The following is a 21,118-nucleotide window of genomic DNA, read 5'->3' as shown; positions in this document are numbered from 1 at the left end:
TGAATTTTCTTTTTTTGATTTTAAGCGACTAAGAAGATTGTCAACCAAGTATAGAACAGAAAAGATTTATCCTACAGCCACTGGAGAAAAAGAAGAAAATGTCAAAAAGAACAGATATAAGGACATACTGCCATGTAAGTTTGAAATGCCATTAAAGGAACAAATAGAAATGCTAATTAGCAGTTTTATAGCCTAAACTAGCTTTATTCTAAATAAATAAATGATAATAATTTGTGATTGTGCTTGCCTTTCCTTCTGATAATAGTTTTGTTGTTGTAGTTGTTTTATTGTTTAATTTTTCTTTAAGCATCACAATTACTGATATTCACTTTTAAATTCTGAAAAATCCAAGTAAAAATACCTTTTGTGGACTCCCTGTTCAAAGAAGTTATTTTGTTAAAATAAAATAATACAGACATAATTCAATAAGTATAATTGAATACATTTTGTAAAATGCTAAAAATATTAATTCTTACCTATTGTCTATTAACAATAAGAACCTTAATTGATTAATTATGCATTAAAAATGAACCATAAGATGATTCATGCCTGTGTGTCTGCTGTTCTCAGTAGTCTAAATATGATCTCTGAGGGTATCTCTGAGGGCATGCCTAAGACTGATAGCATCATATTCTAATAACGTTAACATAATTATATTCTTAAATAGCATAGGTTTCTAGCAAAATACCTTTACCTCTAAAAGCATGCATACATAAGGGTCCCCATTTTATAAAGTAAACATTTATATCATACCTGCTATCTGTTAAAGCTACAGTAGTCTTTCTCTTTTCCTTCAAGTATTTTGAAATATATAGATTCCATGACACCATTCCCTCAACGCTCCATTCATCCTTTTTTCCCTAGCTTTACTGAGGTACAATTGACAAAATGTCATTCATTCCTAAAGCTTGTTCTTCTAAAATGTCCTTGATAAATTTCCCAATGACTTTAATTGCCATATTTGGTAGTCTTTTTTTAGTGCTTATTCTTTTCTGTTAACTATTTTGATGTCATTGACCAGTCCCTATATTTGAAATTTTCTTCTTCCTTAATATCCCTTTTTCAAATTGCCTCCTCTCTCTCTTTCTTGTCTCCTTCCCTTTCTTTCTTACTGTCTTCTTTTTTTTTTTTTTTGGTACGCGGGCCTCTCACTACTGTGGCCTCTCCCGCTGCGGAGCGCAGGCTCAGCGGCCATGGCTCACGGGCCCAGCCGCTTCACGGCATGTGGGATCCTCCCGGACCGGGACACGAACCCGTAACCACTGCGCCACCAGGGAAGCCCTTACTGTCTTCTTTGCATAAATTTAATCCTTCATCTTTCTATTTTTGTTCAGCTTTACTCTCAGCTGTGGGATCTGTGAGTGGCTGGTAGTAGCAAAATTTTTACAAAGTGGCAGCATAGCATAATGGTGAAGAGTTCTGACTCTGGAAGTTCATATCCTGGTTCTGTCACTTGCTATCTATGACTTTGGACTCATCCTCTCTGTGCAAAAAACAAAAACACTAATTTGAAGAGATACAAGCACCCCGATATTCATAGCAGCGTTATTTATAATTGCCAAGATATGGAAGCAACCTAAGTGTCCATCAACAGATGAATGGATAAAGAGGTATTTTAAATATAGATATAGATATAGTGGAATACTACTGAACTATGAAAAAGAAGGAAATTTTGCCATTTGCAGCGACATGGATGGACTTGGAGGGCGTTATGCTAAGTGAAATAAGTCAGACAAAGACAAATACTGTATGATATCACTTATATGTGGAATTAAAAAAATACAACAGACTAGTGAATCTAACAGAAAAGAAGCAGGCTCACAGATATAGTGAACAAACTAGTGGCTACGGGGAGTGGGAGTGGCAATATGGGGGCAGGGGTGGGAAGGATAAACTATTGGTGTACGATATGCTCAAGGATGTTTTATACAACATGGGGAATATAGCCAATATTTTGTAATAACTATAAATGGAAAGCAATCTTTAAAAAAAGTTTATAGAGTTGTACAGTCATCAACACAATACAGTTTTAGAATATTTCCATCACACCAAAAAGGTTACTTATGCCAGTTGGTAATCTTCAGCCCCAGGCAACCACTAATCTGCTTTCCATCTCTAGATTTTCCTTTCCTGGAAATCTCATGTAAATGTAATCATACAATATGTAGTCTTTCGTGTCTGGCTTTTTTTACTTAGCACGTTTTTGAGATTCATCCATATTGTATAATATATTAGTACGTAGTTCATTCCTTTTTATTGTTCACTAGTATTCCATTGTATGGCTATCACATTTTGTTTATCCATTCAGTAGTTGAGGAACATTATAAATAATGCTGCTATGAACATTTCTAGGTAAATCTTTGTATGGACATATGGTTTTATTTTTCTTGGGTAGATACTTAGGAATGGAATTTCTGGGTCTATGGAAGCTTATGTTTATTTTCTTAAATTATTTTTTGAAATTAATTAATTAATTAATTTTATTTGGTTGCCCTGGGTCTATTTGGTCTTAGTTATGGCTCGCAGACTCCTTAGTTGTGGCTTGCGGGCTCCTTAGTTGCAGCTCACTGGCTCCTTAATTGTGACATGCGAACTCTTAGTTGTGGGATGCATGTGGGATCTAGTTCCCTGACCAGGGATTGAACCCTGGCCCCCTGCATTAGGAACACGGAGTCTTAACCACTGCGCCTCCAGGGAAGTCCCAGAAGCTTATGTTTAACATTTTAAGGGACTGTTAAATTGTTTTTCAAAGTAGCTGTGTACCATTTTACACCAGCAGTGTATGAGGGTTCTAGTTTCTCTACATCCTTGCTAACACTTGTTATTGACAGTCTAACACAGTTATTGACAGTTATCGCTACACATCCACTAGAAGAATAGAGGTATCTCCTATGGTTCCAATTTGCATTTTCCTAATGACTAATGATGTTGAGCATCTTTTCATGTTCTGTTAGCCACTGTATACTGTCTTTGGTGAACAGTCTCTTCAAATCATTTGTAGTTTTTTAAAATTGATTTTTTATAAAAGTTATAAAAGTTCATAACTTTTATAAAAGTTATAAAGTTTTATAAAGCTGAGTTATAAAAGATTTTTACATACCCTAGATACAAATATTTTTTCAGATATTATGATTTGCAAATTTTTTCCCCAGTTTATAGCTTGTCTTTTCTTAATGGTGTTTTTTAAAGTGTGCAAGCTTTTAATTTTCATGAAGTTCAGTTTATCAATTTTATGGATCATGTTTTTGATATTCAATCCAAGAACTCTTTGCCTAATCCAAACTCACAAAGATTTTCTCTTATGTTTTCTCATTTCATTCCTAGAAGTATTATAGTTTTAGCTCCTACATTTAAGTCTATAATTCATTTTGAGTTAATTTTTAATATGGTGTGAGGTAAGGGTCTAAAATAATCTTTGAGCATGTGCCATTGTTCCAGCACTATTTGTTGAACATTATCCTTTCTCCACTGAATTGCCTTCTTTCCTTTGTTGGAAATCATCTGACTGCAAATGTAAGGGTTTATTTCTGGACCCCTGATTCTATTTCATTGACTTATTCTTCAGCCAGTATCACACTGTCTTGATCATTATAGCTTTATAGTAAGTTTTAAAAGCAAGAAGTGTTAGGTTCCCTGTGTTCTTATTTTTAAAAAATTGGTTTGGTTCTTCTGAGTCCTTTGCATTTCCATATAAATTGTGAGATAAGCTTGTCAATTTCTGCAAAAAATCCTACTGGAATTTTGATAAGAGTTGTGATGAACCTGTGGATCAATTTAGGGAGAATTGCCATCTTAAACCATATTGACTCTTCCAATCTAAGTGTCCATCAACAGATGAATGGATAAAGAAGTTGTGAAATATATATATAGAATGTCTCTCTCCGTTTATTTAGATCTTCTTTATTTCTCTCAGCAATGTTTTATGGTTTTCAGTGTACAAGTCTTATATTTCTTTTTAAAAAGTCTTTATGCTATTGTGAATGGAATTATTTTAATTGTATTTTCAAGTTCTTTATTACTAGTATATAGAAATACAGTTTACATTTGCATGTTGATTTTTTTTTTTTTAATCCACTGACCTCCCTGGACTCATTTATTTTAGTATTTAGTTTAGTATTTTTTTGGTGAAAACTAGGACTTTTTACATATCAGAATCTTGTCATTTGCAACTAATGACCATTTTACTACTTCCTTTCCAATCTGCGTGTCTTTTTTGCCTTATTGCTCTGGCTAGAACCTGTAGTATAATGTTAACTTGAAGTGGCAAGAGCAGACATCCTTGCTTTTGATCCATTCAAAGCAATTTCATCACTATTCAGAGATCACTTAGTTTTTTCTCAAGCCATCTTGGAGATTTGGTTTATTTTATGGTAGAACACTGAGGCTAGTCCTATAATTAAGAAATTTCTAGATACTCTTGTGTCAAGGATGACCTGTGCTTTTGTCTCTTGAAAAGGGCTAAAACTGAGTTGGCTAGCCTTTAGAAGTGATGGATCAGGGTGTTCTGCCTATCCCAATATTAATTATGGAGATCCTTTTATTTCTCAGACCTAGGATTTATCAATAGGTGTGTGTTTCCTTGGAGGTGACAATATATATTTTTGTTGTTGCAGTAGGTGTTGATGTTTGTTCAAGAAAAAAATGTTGCTACTTTAAAGAGCCTCTTGTGTAGCGAATATTGGTTTTATCTATTTGGAATTGTGCTCTTGGGAGATTGTAGAGGCATTCTGCAAAACCATGGAGAGGAATGATTGTTTTCATTTCTTTAATATTCTTTAAATTATTTCAATTCATGTTTATGCTTAATAACAGCACCAATGAAGAATATTAAAATATGCATTATGTGTTATACACAGCATAATATTGATTTTTAAATTCTCAATAATGTACTATGATTGGGACTTCCCTCGCAGTCCAGTGGTTAAGACTCCGTGCTCCCAATGCCGGGGGCCCAGGTTCAATCGCTGGGAACCCTGGTTGGGGAAGCAAGATCCCACATACCACAACCAAGCCCGCGGCAACAAAGACCCAGTGCAGCCTAAATAAATAAATAGGTCGGGGAACTAAGATCCCACATACCACAATTAAGCCTGTGCCGCAACAAAGACCCAGTGCAGCCTAATAAATAAAAAATAAATAAAAATTTAAAAAATTATAAAAAATATATATATATACTATGATTCTGTAGTATGAAGTAGTGACTACAAAATTTGCCTGTGCTTTAGAGTTTTAAAAAAAGCCATTTCTTTTTAAAAAATTTTTATTGAAGCATAGTTGATTTACAATGTTGTGTTAATTTTTGCTGTACAGCAAAGTCATTCAGTTATACTTATATATTCTTTTTCATATTCCTTTCCATTATGTCTTATCACAGGATATTGAATACAGTTTCCTGTTCTATACAGTAGGACCTTGTTTATCCATCCTATATGTAATAGTTGGCATCTGCTAATCCCAAACTCCCAATCCTTCTCTCCCCCTGCCACCCTCCCCCTTGGCAACCACAAGTCTGTTACCTATGTCTTTGAGTCTGTTTCTGTTTCACAGATATGTTCATTTGTATCATATTTTAGATTCCACATATAAGTGATATCATATGGTATTTGTCTTTCTCTTTCTGACTTACTTTACTTCGTATGAGAATTTCTAGGTCCATCCATGTTGCTGCATGCAAAGGGCATTATTTCATTTTTAAAAAAAGCCATTTCTGTGCCCCATCTTGAACTGACTGAATCAAACTTACTGCAGAATATGCGACTCGGAAATCTTGCATTTTAGTTTGCTTTTTCCAGTCCCCAGCTGCTGTATGATTAGCCATAGGTGAAATAAGATTGGCAAAATACTGATAATTATTGAAGTTGGGTACTGGATAGATGGGGATTCATTATACTATCATATTTTTGTATATGCATAAAATTTTCCATCACAGAAAAATTTAAAAAAATTCCCAGCTTGCATGTAGCAAGCAGCTTGGCACAAGTCTTGACTATCATTTGGGAGCCACTGTTGTCATTTGGATTCACAATCCCCAAAACATTTACTAAGGATCCAGTGGTAAACCAACTATTGTACAAAGTCTCTGGCTTTGAGATACTTTGAATAGAGGCTAACATGCCACATGAATAAGGGCAGTTAGGTGGGACCCATCATTACTGGCAAACATGGTTGAGAGGATGCTTCATATAGTTACTTAACTGTCATTGTCCTAACTACCGAATTATTCTATTGTCATTTACCCAAAGCATAGGATTTTTTATATGTATATTCCTTATCCCAAATGGCTTTTAAAAAAGACGTGTAGGATGGAATGAAATAAGAAACAAAGCATTGATAAACATGTAAACATTCTCTTTCCTGGAAACATGGTAAGGAGATACATAATTTTAATTAGAAGCTACTATGTCTTTCTTATATATCTCTTCCTACAAATTTCCAAAGAAAATTTCACCAAAAATAAATAAATGAAATCAGCAGAACTGGGCCTTTGTACTAATGTATAAAATTCGGGTCATTGGCATATAAATTAGTTATTCATTAGTTTTCCTTTTAAAAAGTTTGCTAAGAAGTTTATTTGTATCTGTTACCATTTCTGTATGTTTTTTTGTATTTTAATTGCCTTTAATAGTCATTGTCCCTGGATTAGAAAGGACCAAAATGATAGTGGCATATTACATGTTATGGCCCTTTCTAATCTGGAGACCGTGAATCTTAGATAATCCTACTACTTTAGGGTTTCATAGGCTCAAAGTATGTACCCAAATATTTATTTACTACAAAGGGAAAGATAGTAACTTCACAGTGGAGACACCAGCTGACACCAAATTAACCAAGACCAAGGTTAACCTCACAAGTAATATGACATATTGACATCATGAACCCCTTGGTGTGTCTTCTCACTGAGGACACATGATTGTTCTCTGCTGTCTGGACAAAATGCATAACCTCATTCCAATCATAAGAAAAATATCAGTCATAGGAACTTTTATAGATTGGAAGAGACTTAGGAGAAATAATAACAAAGTGTATTGTGGGATCCTGGAAAGAAAAAAGATACTTTTTTTTAACTGGTAAAATTTGTATACAGTCTGTTGTTTAATTAATAGTATTGTAACAATGTTAGTTTTCTCATTTTGATAACTGTGCTATGGTTATGTAAGTAAGATGTTAACATTAAGGGAAGATGAGTGAGGGATGTATGAGATTTCTCTATACTATTTTTGCAATTTTTCTGTAAATCTAAAATTAGTTCTAAATGAAAAGTTTTAAAAAATCTATCTGCACTATCTATGACCAAGGGTTGATTTTTCTCTCTTTACAAAGATTTCATATAAATCAGTAGGAAAACATAGACACATAGGGATAATGTTCAAAGGGTATAAACAAGCAACTTTGGTAAAAGAAATACAACTATATGAAAATATGCAACCATTTGCATAATTCAAGAAATGCAAGTCTGATGTCTTATTTTTTAGATTGTCAACTATTAAAATATATGATAACACCCAATTAGTTACTCTTACTAATAACACTTGCATAAGTTGGTATATACCTTTTAGAAGGCAAGTAGCAATTCCTTTGTTAGGAACTTATTACCCTCTGGTACTGCCGGTAAGAGATACAAGTACTGCAGTGTTCATTGTAGTAGTGTGTCTAGTAAGAAAAAATGGCCCATCAGTAGTGTAGCTCGTTAAATAAGTAATGAAACGTCCATATAACATTAAAAACGAGTAAGGTGATCTGTTTTTGCTCTGGGAAGAGTTCTAGAATATATTGCTAACTGAAAAATAACAAGGTTCAGAACAACATGTTTAGTATGATTGTATTTGTCTGCTTTTTCAAAGTATATAGGTATATGCATAAGAATTTTGGAATGAAAAAGGAACTTTAATAGTGTCTTTTTTGGAAAAGAGAGAGCCCTGGAATTCAAGGACAGGGGCAGTTCACTTTTCATCTTGTATCTTTTTTTAAAAAAATATTATTTATTTATTTATTTGGCTGCGCCAGGTCTTAGTTGCAGCGCACAGGATCTTTAGTTGTGGCATGCGGGCTCTTAGTTGCGGCATGTGGGATCTAGTTCCCTGACCAGGGATCAAACCTGGGCCCCCTGCATTGGGAGCATGGATTCTTAACCACTGGACCACCAGGGAAGTCTCATCTTCTATCTTTCTTTAAGATCTAATTTTTAAAAATCATATTGATATTACCTTTATTTTAAAAATAAAACTACATAATTTTATAAAATCAATAAAATTTATATTTTGAGACCTTCTTGTAAAGATTTTATTTACCGTAAGTGGACATTACCTAATAATAAGTATCATTGGTGAAGTGCAGTATTGAGCACTTTTCATACATCATCTTAATTCATTTATTTGTCACAGTTTACTTAATTTTCCTAATTTCTTGTAAAATATGAAAGTTAGATTTCCTTACAAGAACTTTGGCAGATGTATTTGTGTATAAATGGTTAGTGTTCATCACCTGGTATGCTTGTTAAAAACTGTAGACACTTAAACCTCAGACTCTTGTATAGTAAATCTAGGACGGTGCCCAGGAATTTGTATTTTAAAAGAGCTCCTGAGATTTATTCTGATTCCAACTTAAAAACACAGCTTTACAATTAGACTTCCTGTCAATATGATGTTAGAAATTAGCCTGCTGGTACCTAGAGTCAATTTTCATTCATTGTTTTTTTTTTTCTTTTAATTAATTAATTTATTTTTGGCTGTGTTGGATCTTTGTTGCTGCGCTCGGGCTTTCTCTAGTTGTGGCGAGCCAGGGCTCCTCTTCGTTGCAGTGCACTGGCTTCTCATTGCTGAGGCTTCTCTTGTTGTGGAGCACAGGCTCTAGGCGCATGAGCTTCAGTAGTTGTGGCGCATGGGCTCAGTAGTTGTGGCTTGCGGGCTCTAGAGTGTAGGCTCAGTAGTTGTGGCGCATGGGCTTCGTTGCCCATGGGAAGTCCCATTCATTGTTTTTTAAAATAAATAATTTTAGTTATTTATTTAATCTTATTTATGGTTTGTTAGAAAAAAACCTTGTTTGCCAATGGGACATAATTTATGAAATCCTTTATTTTTTCTTGTAGTTGATCACAGCCGAGTTAAGTTGACTTTAAAGACTCCTTCTCAAGATTCAGACTATATCAATGCAAATTTTATTAAGGTATGTATTAACTTTAAGTATCAACTCTGCCATATTTAATGTCTTCCTACATACTAATTTTATTAAAAATTTTAAAATTGCCTAATGTGATACCAACAGTAAAAGAAGTAAAATTAAAAGCACAGCCATGACATATTTTTATGGGCTTTCCTTCTAGCTTCCTCATTCATAAAGAGTTTTGCTTGGTTTTATGACAGTGGAGATAAAGTTTTTCTATTTTTGTTTCTTCTTTTACATTGAAGACATAAACACCTTGCTGATTGCTAAATCTTCTTGTTTGTCCCCTTGAGTTTAGGTACACAAATGTACATGGTCATTTCTGTTGTTGAACCGTATAGGTTGTTTCCAGTTTTTCTTGATGGTATTATTGTAGTGAACATTGTTTTTCTTTTTTTAATTTATTTATTTAATCTATTTATTTTTGGCTGTGTTGGGTCTTCATTGTTGCCCACGAGTTTTCTCTAGTTGCGGCTACTCTGCGTTGCAGTGTGTGGGCTTCTCATTGCGGTGCTTCTCTTGTTGTGGAGCACGGGCTGTGGGCACGCAGGCTCAGTAGTTGTGGTGTGCGGGTTCTAGAGCGCAGGCTCAGTAGTTGTGGTGTGTGGGCTCTAGAGCGCAGGCTCAGTAGTTGTGGTACATGGGCTTAGTTGCTCCATGGCATGTGGGATCTTCCTGGACCAGGGCTCGAACCTGTGTCCCCTGCATTAGGCAGGTGGATTCTTAACCACTGTACCACCAGGGAAGCCCTGAACATTGTTATTCTTTTGAATAATTTCTTAGAATAAATTACCAGGGCTGGAATTACTGGGTAATACTGATTTAAAATTACAGAATATAAACTTAGATTAAAAACTTTTGGCAATTGTCACTAAGTTTCAAGTGACAGCTGAAATGCAAGATCAAATATAGTCTTTATAGATAACCTTTTTTGGATACTCTGATCAAAAGCAGTCAAGTTTTTAACATATTTATCAGCAGAGAGAGAGAGATTCAAACTGCTACTTGAGTAAATAAAAGACAGTTTTGTTCTGTTAGTTATTCTGTGCTTTTGAATCTTTCTAGTTATATGGCAGTATAATTTCAGTTATTTTATATATGGTATTTATACATTTTTTTAAGGTTCTTTTTTTTTAATTAAAAAAATTATTTACTTTATTTAGTTTTGGCTGTGTTGGGTCTTCATTGCTGTGTGGGCTTTCTCTAGTTGTGGCGAGTGGGGGCTACTCTTCATTGCGATGCATGCGCTTCTCATTATGGTGGCTTCTCTTGTTGTGGAGCCTGGGCTCTAGGCACTCGGGCTTCAGTAGTTGTGGCATGCAGGTTCAGTAGTTGTGGCTCGCAGGCTCTAGAGCGCAGGCTCAGTAGTTGTGGCACACTGGCTTAGTTGTTCCACAGCATGTGGGATCTTCCCGGACCAGGGCTCGAACCCGTGTCCCCTGCACTGGCAGGCGGATTCTTAACCACTGTGCCACCAGGGAAGCCCCTGTACGTATCTTAATATAATATTTTGTTGAGAAAAATATTAAGGTGGTAAGAGTTATATGGTAAAATTAATATCTATGTCAACATGGAACAGTCATGGTTTCAAATAAAAACTGTTTTTACTAAAAAGTCAATTTTACTACAGTTATGGCAAAACCCAAAACGAATAGGTTAAACAAAAATTAACACGTAGGTAGTTCATTCTTTCAGATATTATTGATGTTTATGTTCTTTAATAAGGACATCTGTTAAAAGTTCTAGGTTTTAATTGCACTTAATAACACTGACTCACTGTATGATTCAATTATGTGCTGGTTTAGTATTTTAGTCCACTATTTTGTTTGATCTATTCTTGGGTTTACTATTAGAGTATACATAGCAGGTGCTTAAAAAACTTTAAGTTGAATAATTAACTAAAGGTAGTTATGGAAGAATCTAGGTAAGAAAGAAGTTAGCTATTCCAGTATTATCTTTTAGAATTGATGCATGCTTTTATGTTTCTGCTAGAGTTAGCTTTGTTGCCTAGGTACTAAGGCTTTTGTTTTTAATTCCTAGGTAACTAATAATTTTAAAATTAGCACAAGGAGGTTTAATTATGAATTCTGTGCACCATGTCTAATAATTACTCAAAAGTAGTAACATTTCATCAGAAGCTGAAGTGAAATATATTTCGCCATGCTTTTATGTACTATTAAAGAAAAATTACTTGGGAATGGTTTAGGCGAAAACAGCAGTATTACTAATAAAATTTGAAAACTTAAATTTAGGTAAGGAAATATTTTTGTTAATCATAATAAATATGAAATTTGCTTTTAACCCTTTTAGGGTGTTTATGGGCCAAAAGCATATGTGGCAACCCAAGGACCTTTAGCAAATACAGTAATAGATTTTTGGAGGATGATATGGGAGTACAATGTTGTAGTAAGTATTACATGTAATGACATGACTTTTGAGCCATAATGATATGTTAATTATAGCTAATGTTTATTAAAAAGACAGCAACTGATGGCTAGGATTTCTCATTAAATTTTGACAAACTTGTCGAAATATTTCAAGAATAGGGTGTGATAATACTTTGAATCTTGTCCTATGTCAGTACTAGTAAGACAACTACCAAATAAGATAGACTGATAGATGAGTGGAGGGAGAGCTATGTGCTAAAAACAATTATTATGAAATGTTAATGGTAGAGAATAGATGGTGCCTATACAGAGTTTACTGTAAAATTATTTCAACTTTGCTGTATGTTTGAAATATTACATTATAAAATGTTGGGATGGGTAAGCAAATGTAATAACCTTTATGATCAAAGACAGTTAAATACCTTCAACCTTGATAATTTTATTAAATGTATGTAAAGTATTGCTATTTTATTGGGTAAATATCCTGAATGCGCTATTTTAATATTATGTCAAAAGATAGAAATAAGTCTATAAGCTTCAAAAAATTTAATTCAAATCAAATACATCATGTTATTTGAAGCCAATTTAATTTGTTGATATTTAGTTAGTTAGCCCTTTACTTCGAAGGAATGATTTTGATCATTTCTTTAACTCAACCTACTTTTTTTTTTCTGACAGGCCAGGCATACTTTTGCTCAGAATAAAAAATAATTCTTGAAATGTATATTTTATTGAAAAAACAAAATTGTGTTTTAACTGATATATTCTTTATAACTGATATATTCTTTATCTCATCCCACCCCCACTTCTTTTTAGATCATTGTAATGGCCTGTCGTGAATTTGAGATGGGAAGGGTATGTATAACTATTAACACTTAAAATAATTGTGGAGTATTCTTTTTATTACTTCATTTCTAGGGATATATATTCCTGGTCTTTTATTATACTCTTAGCCCTAGTTTTTAAAATAGTTACTTCTTTTCTTTTTTTGTGTTCTGCAGTTGCTTTTATTTCATCAAAAGGAGCCAAATAATCCCCAAGCACATAAACTTTTACATTTTATAAATACATTTAATAGATTTTGTACTGTTACTTAGTAGTCTTCAAATATTTAATGGTGGTGTAAGTAGAACACTTTTTATGGATTGAATAAAATTGAGCAATAAAAATGAATTCAGTAATTCTGATTAATTTTCATCAATTTACAATTTGAATATTCTGATTTCTGTCTGCCAATACCACTACATTTTTGTAATGTTATCTCCAAAGAGAAGAAAATTCCTTAATCTGAAATTTTTAACATTGGTAAAAACTCTGTCCACGTGAAATTAGTTTCAAAACCATTGTGATCTCCTGCAGCATCAATTCTTAAGTCTTCATTTTTAAGTGTGGGCTTCTATAAATGTGAGAAACAAATCAAACAAATTATGTGATGATTTGAAGTCTCCTTATACAAAGGTAGTTCATTAGTTAAAGTAAAAAGTCATTTTTAAGTTGTAAAAATGTATGAAAAATTTCAGTAAAAGATATGTTGCATAAAGCAAGATAATACATCTTTCAGTTATGTGAGATGTTATGATGTATAAATCATTGGAAAACTTTATTTTTACTAGTAATTTTTGTCATTCCGCTCAACCATATCATTTACAAATAGTGGAAGTATTAGCAATATTGGACAGAAAATGAACAGTCTAAGATTAGAAAATAAACAAACTGAGAAAGTAATTAAGTAATTGTAATTACAGTACAAACTGTTAAGTAATTATCTGTTTAAGTATCGTCAGTATGTACCTCAGTACCATTACTATTAATCAGTGGTGTTAGGAAACTTAAATTTCACCTTCCTAATTTTTTTACCATTACTTTTAAGATTAGGCTTTGTTTCTCTTCATTCTATTAATAGGCTCACACTGTATATCAGTAATAATACTTGAAAAATTAAGTTGTATTGCATGCAGAAATTTTTGAAGCTAATGTTTTTTTGATTCATAGTGTTTTGTTAGTCAGTTTTGTTGTTTTGTCAGTTAGGGCTATGAATTTGTTTGATAACCTTGACTTTGACTTAGAATGTGACCTAATGGAAAGAGCACAGGTAATAAAATCAAACAGACCTACACTTTACTAGCATTTGGAGCATGGTACATTGAACTGTCCCCTCTGAGCTTCAGCTTCCTCATCTCTGAAACGAATGATAAATTATTATAGATTATGTATATATGATGGTTAACACATTATTTTTGGTATCAATTGTAATTAGTTCATACCTGAAATATAAATACCAATATAATCATTACTCAGTTATTGCTCGTCTGAATGAGGGGCATGTTAGTCACAAGCTTTCATTCTTACTAAGTTAATCTTCTATAAATTTGTTTTCTGTTTCAAGATGTTAAAACTTTACTAGGCAAAACAACAAGAAAAAAAACCCGTCAATATAATTTAATTTTATCATTTTCTATAAACTTCTACTGGGAAATGAAGTTTGTGGCTTTAAGGCTTCTAAAATATTAATAGTATTTACTCTAAGCTAAACTGACATACTAGGCAGTTCTACTTTGTTGCCCTGAGAGCAGTATTGTCAGCTTACAGTTAATTCTAGCCTATAGGTAACAATTCCACTTACTATATATGGAACTATGAGAATTTAGTAAGAACTGATGTATTTCCCATGCCAAAGGTTTATTTTAAGCTAAATTGTCACTTAAAGGGTTTCATTTTATTGGGTCTTGGTAAAATTGCATCATTTCTTGCATCAGAATCACTGGATCCTCTGTAAAGTTAGGCTTTCATTCACTTACCTAAGTTTCTAAAATGATGGGACTTGATATTAGAAACCAATGAAAATTGAATATTCTACTATTTCTATACTTGTTTAAAATGGGAAAGTAAAAGGGGAAACTGTTCAATTACACTTCCTAGAATCTCAAAAGTGGATAGTTTAAATAATACATTATTCTTTTATAGCGTTCCACCAGTGGAACATTTTAAATAAACTCTTATTTAGTACTTGAAGCAATCATATAAGATAAGGATTATTATTCCCATTTTTACAGGTAAAGGAACTAAAGGTCAACCAAACAGTAAAATTGCTACTTGCAAAATTCTTCGGATACCAAGTGGAGTGCTCTTTCCACGATGCCACAGATTTTACACTTAACAAGAATTCAGCCAGTTATTATAGAGATTGTCATTTTACAAGCATTAAAACTTGCCTGGCAACTTTTTATACTGAATGGACCTCCTTGTGCCAGGCACTTTTTTTTTAAGCAATTTTTCTTTTTCTAGAGGAGGATCTTTGGAATCTACTCTATATACCAAGCCGGTAGCAATGAACAGTTTATACACTTATGTTAATAAGGTTCTTATGACTAATCTTGGAGAGGTCATGGTAGCCCACCTTTATGGTTAGTTGGGTAAGTCTGAGAGCTCCTAGCTCCTTGCCTATTGATGGCAGTTTTTCTGTTTTCTGGGAAGGAAGAACAACCTGAACGCAAAATATTTGTTAAAGTTCAAGTAAAATGATCAATTATTTACTAACTTTTTTTTGGAAAACAGAAAAAATGTGAGCGCTATTGGCCTTTGTATGGAGAAGACCCTATAACATTTGCACCATTTAAAATTTCTTGTGTAAGTACCTATTTTTATATACATTATTTAATCAGGTAATGAGTATGTTCGACTGATAATTAAATTATAATATGGTATGAACCTGGTTTTATATAAGCCAAGCCTTCAATGTTTTAATGTAAAGCTACACTTAATAAACAAACATTAATAATAATGTTTGTTTTTATACTGCTTTTAAACTAAGAAGCTTTGAGAATGACTTTTCATAAACGTATAATTTCCTTGTACCTTATTTTGTTAATTCTGTGTTATTCTTTGTATATAAGTTGATCATAAGTGTTATGTATCTAAGAATAAACGAATAACTGCTTTGAGTGATCTATTTGAAAAGTGGTATATAAAGTATTAGTTTCAAATTCAACAAATAAGAAAGATCCTTGATGACGGAAGTATAGTTTATTATGTTAATCTTTCACATCTATGTTATTCTCCCCAGAATTGTTATAATTATGTACAAAGATGGGTTTGAGAACTTCCATCCTGAAAGTAGAGGTTGATCTTTTATGGCAGAAAACTTGATATGAAACTTAAAATATATACCTATTTGATGAGCTGTGGAAGTGAATTAAATTCAAGTTCTAAAACTAACAACACAAATCTGAGAAAATGAATTAAAAAACAAAAACAGTGAAGGAACAACAAAAAAGAAGTAAAATATAAGCTTTAGAATAGAACCAACAATTTGCTTTAGGTTACACATGAAGGTGTCTATTTTAATCACTTGAAAGAAATATACTGTCTTATTTACTCAACTCAAAATACGATGATTAAACATACATGAAAATTAAATAACTTCCCTATATTAGTCATGGTTTTCAAGAGAAACAGAAGCAGTAGGATGTTTATATATAGAGAGAAAGAGGTTTATCATAAGGAATTGACTCACATGATTATGGAGGCTGGCAAGTACAAAATCTGCAGGGGGAGGGTGGGCAAGCTGGAGACCCACGAGGAGCTGATGCTTCAGTTTAACGCTGAAGAGCAGCAGCCTGGAGACCGAGAGCTGATACAATAGTTCTAATCCGAAGGTGGGCAGGCTGAGACCCAGGCAAACTGATGTTCAGCTCCAGTCCAAAGACGGTCTGCTGTAGAACCAAGAAGAGCTAATGTTACACATGAAAGCAGTCTCCTGGAGAATCCTCTGACTTGGAGGAGGCTGGTCCTTTTTTTCTATTCAAGCCTTAACTGATTGGATGAGGGCCAGCCACCTTAGAGAGAGCAGTCTGCACTACTCAAAGTCCACGGATTTAAATGTTAATCTCACCCCAAAACTCCCTCACAGGAACACCAAGAATAACGTATGACCAAGTATCTGAGCACACCATGGCCCAGCCAGGTTGACACATAAAATTAACCATTACATTACCCATCTCATAATTGCTTGTTTTTGACTTTGTTTTCCATGGTTAAATGAAATACAATTTCTATGATTTTACTCGTCATTGGTGAATTCAAGAAGTCCTTAATTTTATGACTTATTTGTACTTAGGACTTATGAATTCCTCTGATGCTACCAGAAATTTAGTGCTTTCTAGGTTTATGCAGAAAAGGACTCAGGCTGTTTTACACAGTCTCCTTTATAAATACAGTGTGATTTTTGTAATGTTAACTGTAACTCCTAGTTAAATGGCCTGGATTTAAAGTATAGTCAATACTCTAAAGTCCTGGTTAGAATTAACTGTTTGTGGATTAAATTTAAAAAATTTAAAAATGCTACTGCATTTCATATTGTTTGGAATGAATAAAAACCAATACATAACCATATTGTACTCCAGTGAGGGACCACTACCCCTTCACCAGTTCAGAAAGTATTCTACAATATTAAGTCCCTAGACAGTCCAGGAAACCTAGTTCTGTGCAGCATGGTTGTGTTGAACATTTGTAAATTTAAATGTAATAAGATAATTGTAATGAATGTCACAGTTCAAGTGACCACATATAGTGATTAATAGTCAACAACAAAACAACTTAAAATTTTTTAACAGTCGGGGATCAGAAATAGTAAACAGCTTATAATAATGAATAGAGAAAAGTAAGAAATAGTTTATAATTTGGAAAAGATGAATTGACTTTTTGGGTTGGTTTTTCAGTTGCACTAAAAGGTAATTTTTAAAAGTCCTCTTGATAAGAGGTTTGATTTGATTCGTAACAGCTGGTTTGATTTGTCAATGATGGAATTAATCCATGCTGAAGAAGCAAAATTTTTCTTTCAAAATGGAAAGTAATTTGTATGGCATGTGGTTGTTTCAGACAACTCAGGATTCATTATCACTGTTGCAAACAAAAAATCAAATTTATAAGGAGAAAGCAAGGAAGTGAAAATAACCATAGTACGTGACTTGACTATACTTGGCAATCAGAGTGTTTGAGACTGAGACAGGACAGTATCAGGAGCTCTCTTGGTTTGGGGATGAGAAGGAGGGTAAAGTGTTGGTGAACAGTGGGGAATGGGCAGGCTGGAGCTCAGTAGCATGTTGCTGTGTGTAACCACTTAGATCAGATAGCAGCACACTGTCCATGGGTCAGTCTAGCTCATTGCCTGTTTTATGAGTGAAGTTTTATTGGAGTACAACCACACCCATTAATTTATATATTTGCCTATCACAACAGCAACATAAAGTAGACAGAGACTTTATGGCCCACAAAGCCAAAAGTATTTATCTCACCTTTTATAGGTGAGAAAAGGTTAAGTCTTGGAACAATATTTTCATTTATACTCTGTTATGATGAAAATAAAAACATACTTTCCTCTTAATGTTATTTTAAAATATATATATAAATATAAATATATATATATAAATATATATATATTTATTTATTCTGGCTGTGCCAGGTCTTAGTTGAGGCACGTGGGACCTTCATTGCATCATGCAGGCTTCTTAGTTGTGGCATGCAGACTTCTTAGCTGCAGCATGCATGCGGGATCTAGTTCCCTGACCAGGGATTGAACCTGGGCCCCCTGCATTGGGAGCTTGGAGTCTTACCCATCGGACCACCAGGGAAGTCCCCCTGCAATGTTATTTGAAAAGTTCAAAATAAATTACTATGGTTTAAAAAATTAAAGCAGGAATAATACTGAATTTTTTTTAATTAATAAAGCAGCATACCCTGTTGTTCTTGACAGTCGCTGTCCTACCCTGTCTGTAGTTTTAATTAAAAAAGCAAAAAGAATAGTTAGCTTTCTAATATATTGACAAATGATAGTAAGAGACTTTTAAAGTGATTATGTTGTCATCAACCAAAATAATAATTTGGGATTTTGTGAGTGCATCCTTTTCCTTCCACATTTGGCATCCAGTTAATTCAGAGTTGAGTGTTAGGTAGAGAAAATCAAGCTTAATGGAAAGATAAAATGGTTGAAGATGTTTGTAGGTACTAAGGAGTGACATTTTGTTTGTAGGTGTTATTTCTGTTACATGATTCTGGGGATGGTTGTCACTTTGCAAATATTTTGTTGGATGATAGACTCCTAGCTAAGTAATTGGTTAACAGACACTTCTGTTTATAAATAAATAAATAAATAAAACCTAGATAAACAAATTGATGACTTCTAGAATTGTTGTTTTTATAATTATCAGGCATACCTGGAATTTTAAAGATTAATTGCATATGATGGACTTTAAATATGAGGTTATTGTTTGTTTTGGTGTGTATGTTTTTGTTTTAATGTTCTACTGACTCACAATCGTTTCCCTTTACTTAGGAAGCTGAACAAGCAAGAACAGACTACTTCATTAGGACACTCTTACTTGAATTTCAAAATGTAAGTATTTTCCATTTAGAGATAGTTTCTAAGGATAGTTTTTAAAGAGAGGATATATATAAATAGTATACTATCTTACCTTACATAGTTAAGGAGGTTTGTTGATTTTTTTAGTTATATACTTACATTTACATTAGTTACATTTTGAGCCTTATGTTTTATCAGTTAAAGTTAATATAATTACTTACTTAGAACAACTTTCCCTAAAATAAATTTACTGTATTTGGAATAGTTGGTTTCTGTGCTGCAAATATTTTTCCTCTATTGCAGTAAACAGATTATAGTATTATTTACATAATTATTACCCACTTTTACTAGTTTACAATTTTTTAGAAAGAGACAAGCCACTATTAACGCTAAGTCTTCATTTAGATATAACTTGTTTTCACTGGAGGCCCATGACTTCAGTTTCAGAGCTATATAAAATGATAATTTCTCCAGGAAGGAATCAAAGAAAAATCTGATAGACATTAGAGAATGCCTATCAATTCTTCCTCAATTTCTCTGTTTTTATTATCTTAAATTTTAAATCACTATAAGTAATTAAGCTTGGCCATGACACTCATCATTCTTCCCCAAACAGTGCATTGTAAGCATACTTAACAACTCCTTCCTGTTTATAAGTAGACATGGTTCCAGTACTCTTAGCAACCCTTGACCTGACTAATCATTTCCCTTTAGTTGAGTCAATTATTATCATTTGGCTGCTATTTTTAAATCTATAACATTAATTATAGATACCTTACTGAATTTCAGTATTGTATCACGCATTTCAATCCTCCTAGCTTCATAGTGGTAGGTACTGTTATCTCTGTTGCCCATAGATGAAGATAAAGAATCTTTGAGAAGTTAGGTAGCTTACCTGAAGTTATTCAGTTAATGGCAGAAGTAGAATTTGAATACAGTTTTACCTGAATTCCAAGCGGTGCTCTTTGTATTAAACACCAGAATAGCCATTCTCAAAACATTCTGATGTCAGGACTCTTACATTTTTAAAAACTGTTGAAGATTCCAAAGAGCTCTTGTTTCTGTGGGTTATATCTTTTAATATTTACTATATTTGAAATTAAAACTGAGAAGTTTTTTTAAAAGCATGAATATACAAGCAGACATTCCATTACCTTTCCAAGTGATGACATCATCCTAAATCATATAGCCTTGAGAAGACTCTGCTGGATACTCATGAGAGAATGAGAATGAAAATGGCAAATAATACCTTAGTATTATTATAAAAATAGTGTGAAACTCACAGATCCCTTGAAAGGGTAGGGAGATGGGTGGCAGCCCACACCATAATTTGAGTAGGTTTGGGTTTGGACAAGTTCGTTTCTAATTTTCTTTTTGGTTTAAATAGTCTATTAGTCTTCTGATTACAATAGATTCTAAAACAATGCTTATAGTATATTGCTCATCCATTTAATACTGTAGATTAATTAAGTAGTATACATAGTATAATGGTTAAAGTGTAGGTTTAGGAAGTAAGACTGCCTGCTTTCAGATCCCATATCTGTCACTTGCTGTGAAACATTGTGCATGTTATTCTTTCTGTCTCAATTTCCTTACCTATAAAATGAGGATAGTATTAACAATACCTTCCCCATGGTGTTACATGGGGATTAAGTAAATTGTTACATGTGAAGCCCTTAGATCAATACTTTATACATGATAAATGTAGGCTATCATTTTTTTAAGGAAGTGCTAAATATGAATTACATCTCTTAGAAATGGCAGTAAAGTGAGATTTGCAGCTTTTCTGTATGCTTTAAAATTTGCAAGTGTATCTTCATAATGGCTGAATTTCTGTTATTCTTGAAGGAATCTCGTAGGCTATATCAGTTTCATTATGTGAACTGGCCAGACCATGATGTTCCCTCATCATTTGATTCTATTCTGGACATGATAAGCTTAATGAGGAAATACCAAGAACATGAAGATGTGCCTATTTGTATTCATTGCAGGTACAGAAAAATTTTCTAAATATTTAAATACTTTGAAATATAGGTGGCATTATAATATGGGTAATGTATGATATTTTGAAACCTAAATTTTGGAATTTCATTAGATAGGTCATTAATGGGTTTCCAAATAGTAAAAGCTATTTGAATCCTGAGGCAGCTTTTCTTCTCTTAATTTTTATTTTACGGTCAATGCTTCTAAAAAATTTAAAACCATAGTACTTATA

General features: G+C 33.3%; 1 protein-coding gene and 1 long non-coding RNA gene across 3 annotated transcripts in view; one reads left to right on the top strand and one right to left on the bottom strand.

Moving 5' to 3' along the window:
• The window catches only part of LOC309827028, a 128,240-nt gene that overhangs the window by 24,433 nt on the left and 82,689 nt on the right, over positions 1-21,118 (bottom strand). For both annotated transcript variants that reach the window (XR_014297163.1, XR_014297164.1), the window contains one exon: positions 16,060-16,258. This is a non-coding gene — a long non-coding RNA (uncharacterized lncRNA). The remainder of the gene's footprint in view (positions 1-16,059; positions 16,259-21,118) is intronic.
• The window catches only part of PTPN12 (protein tyrosine phosphatase non-receptor type 12), an 86,509-nt gene that overhangs the window by 31,964 nt on the left and 33,427 nt on the right, over positions 1-21,118 (top strand). The window contains exons 2-8 of the mRNA XM_082661507.1: positions 26-134; positions 9,086-9,162; positions 11,470-11,565; positions 12,363-12,401; positions 15,102-15,173; positions 18,877-18,936; positions 20,752-20,894. Of these exons, the coding sequence (XP_082517633.1) occupies positions 26-134; positions 9,086-9,162; positions 11,470-11,565; positions 12,363-12,401; positions 15,102-15,173; positions 18,877-18,936; positions 20,752-20,894 (596 nt within the window). The remainder of the gene's footprint in view (positions 1-25; positions 135-9,085; positions 9,163-11,469; positions 11,566-12,362; positions 12,402-15,101; positions 15,174-18,876; positions 18,937-20,751; positions 20,895-21,118) is intronic.

The sequence above is a fragment of the Grampus griseus genome (assembly GCF_964374135.1).
Source record: "Grampus griseus genome assembly, chromosome: 9".
In the NCBI taxonomy this organism is placed as follows: Eukaryota; Metazoa; Chordata; class Mammalia; order Artiodactyla; family Delphinidae; genus Grampus; species Grampus griseus.
Note: the sequence above shows the minus strand (reverse complement) of the source record. Positions and strands in the feature narration are given on the sequence as shown.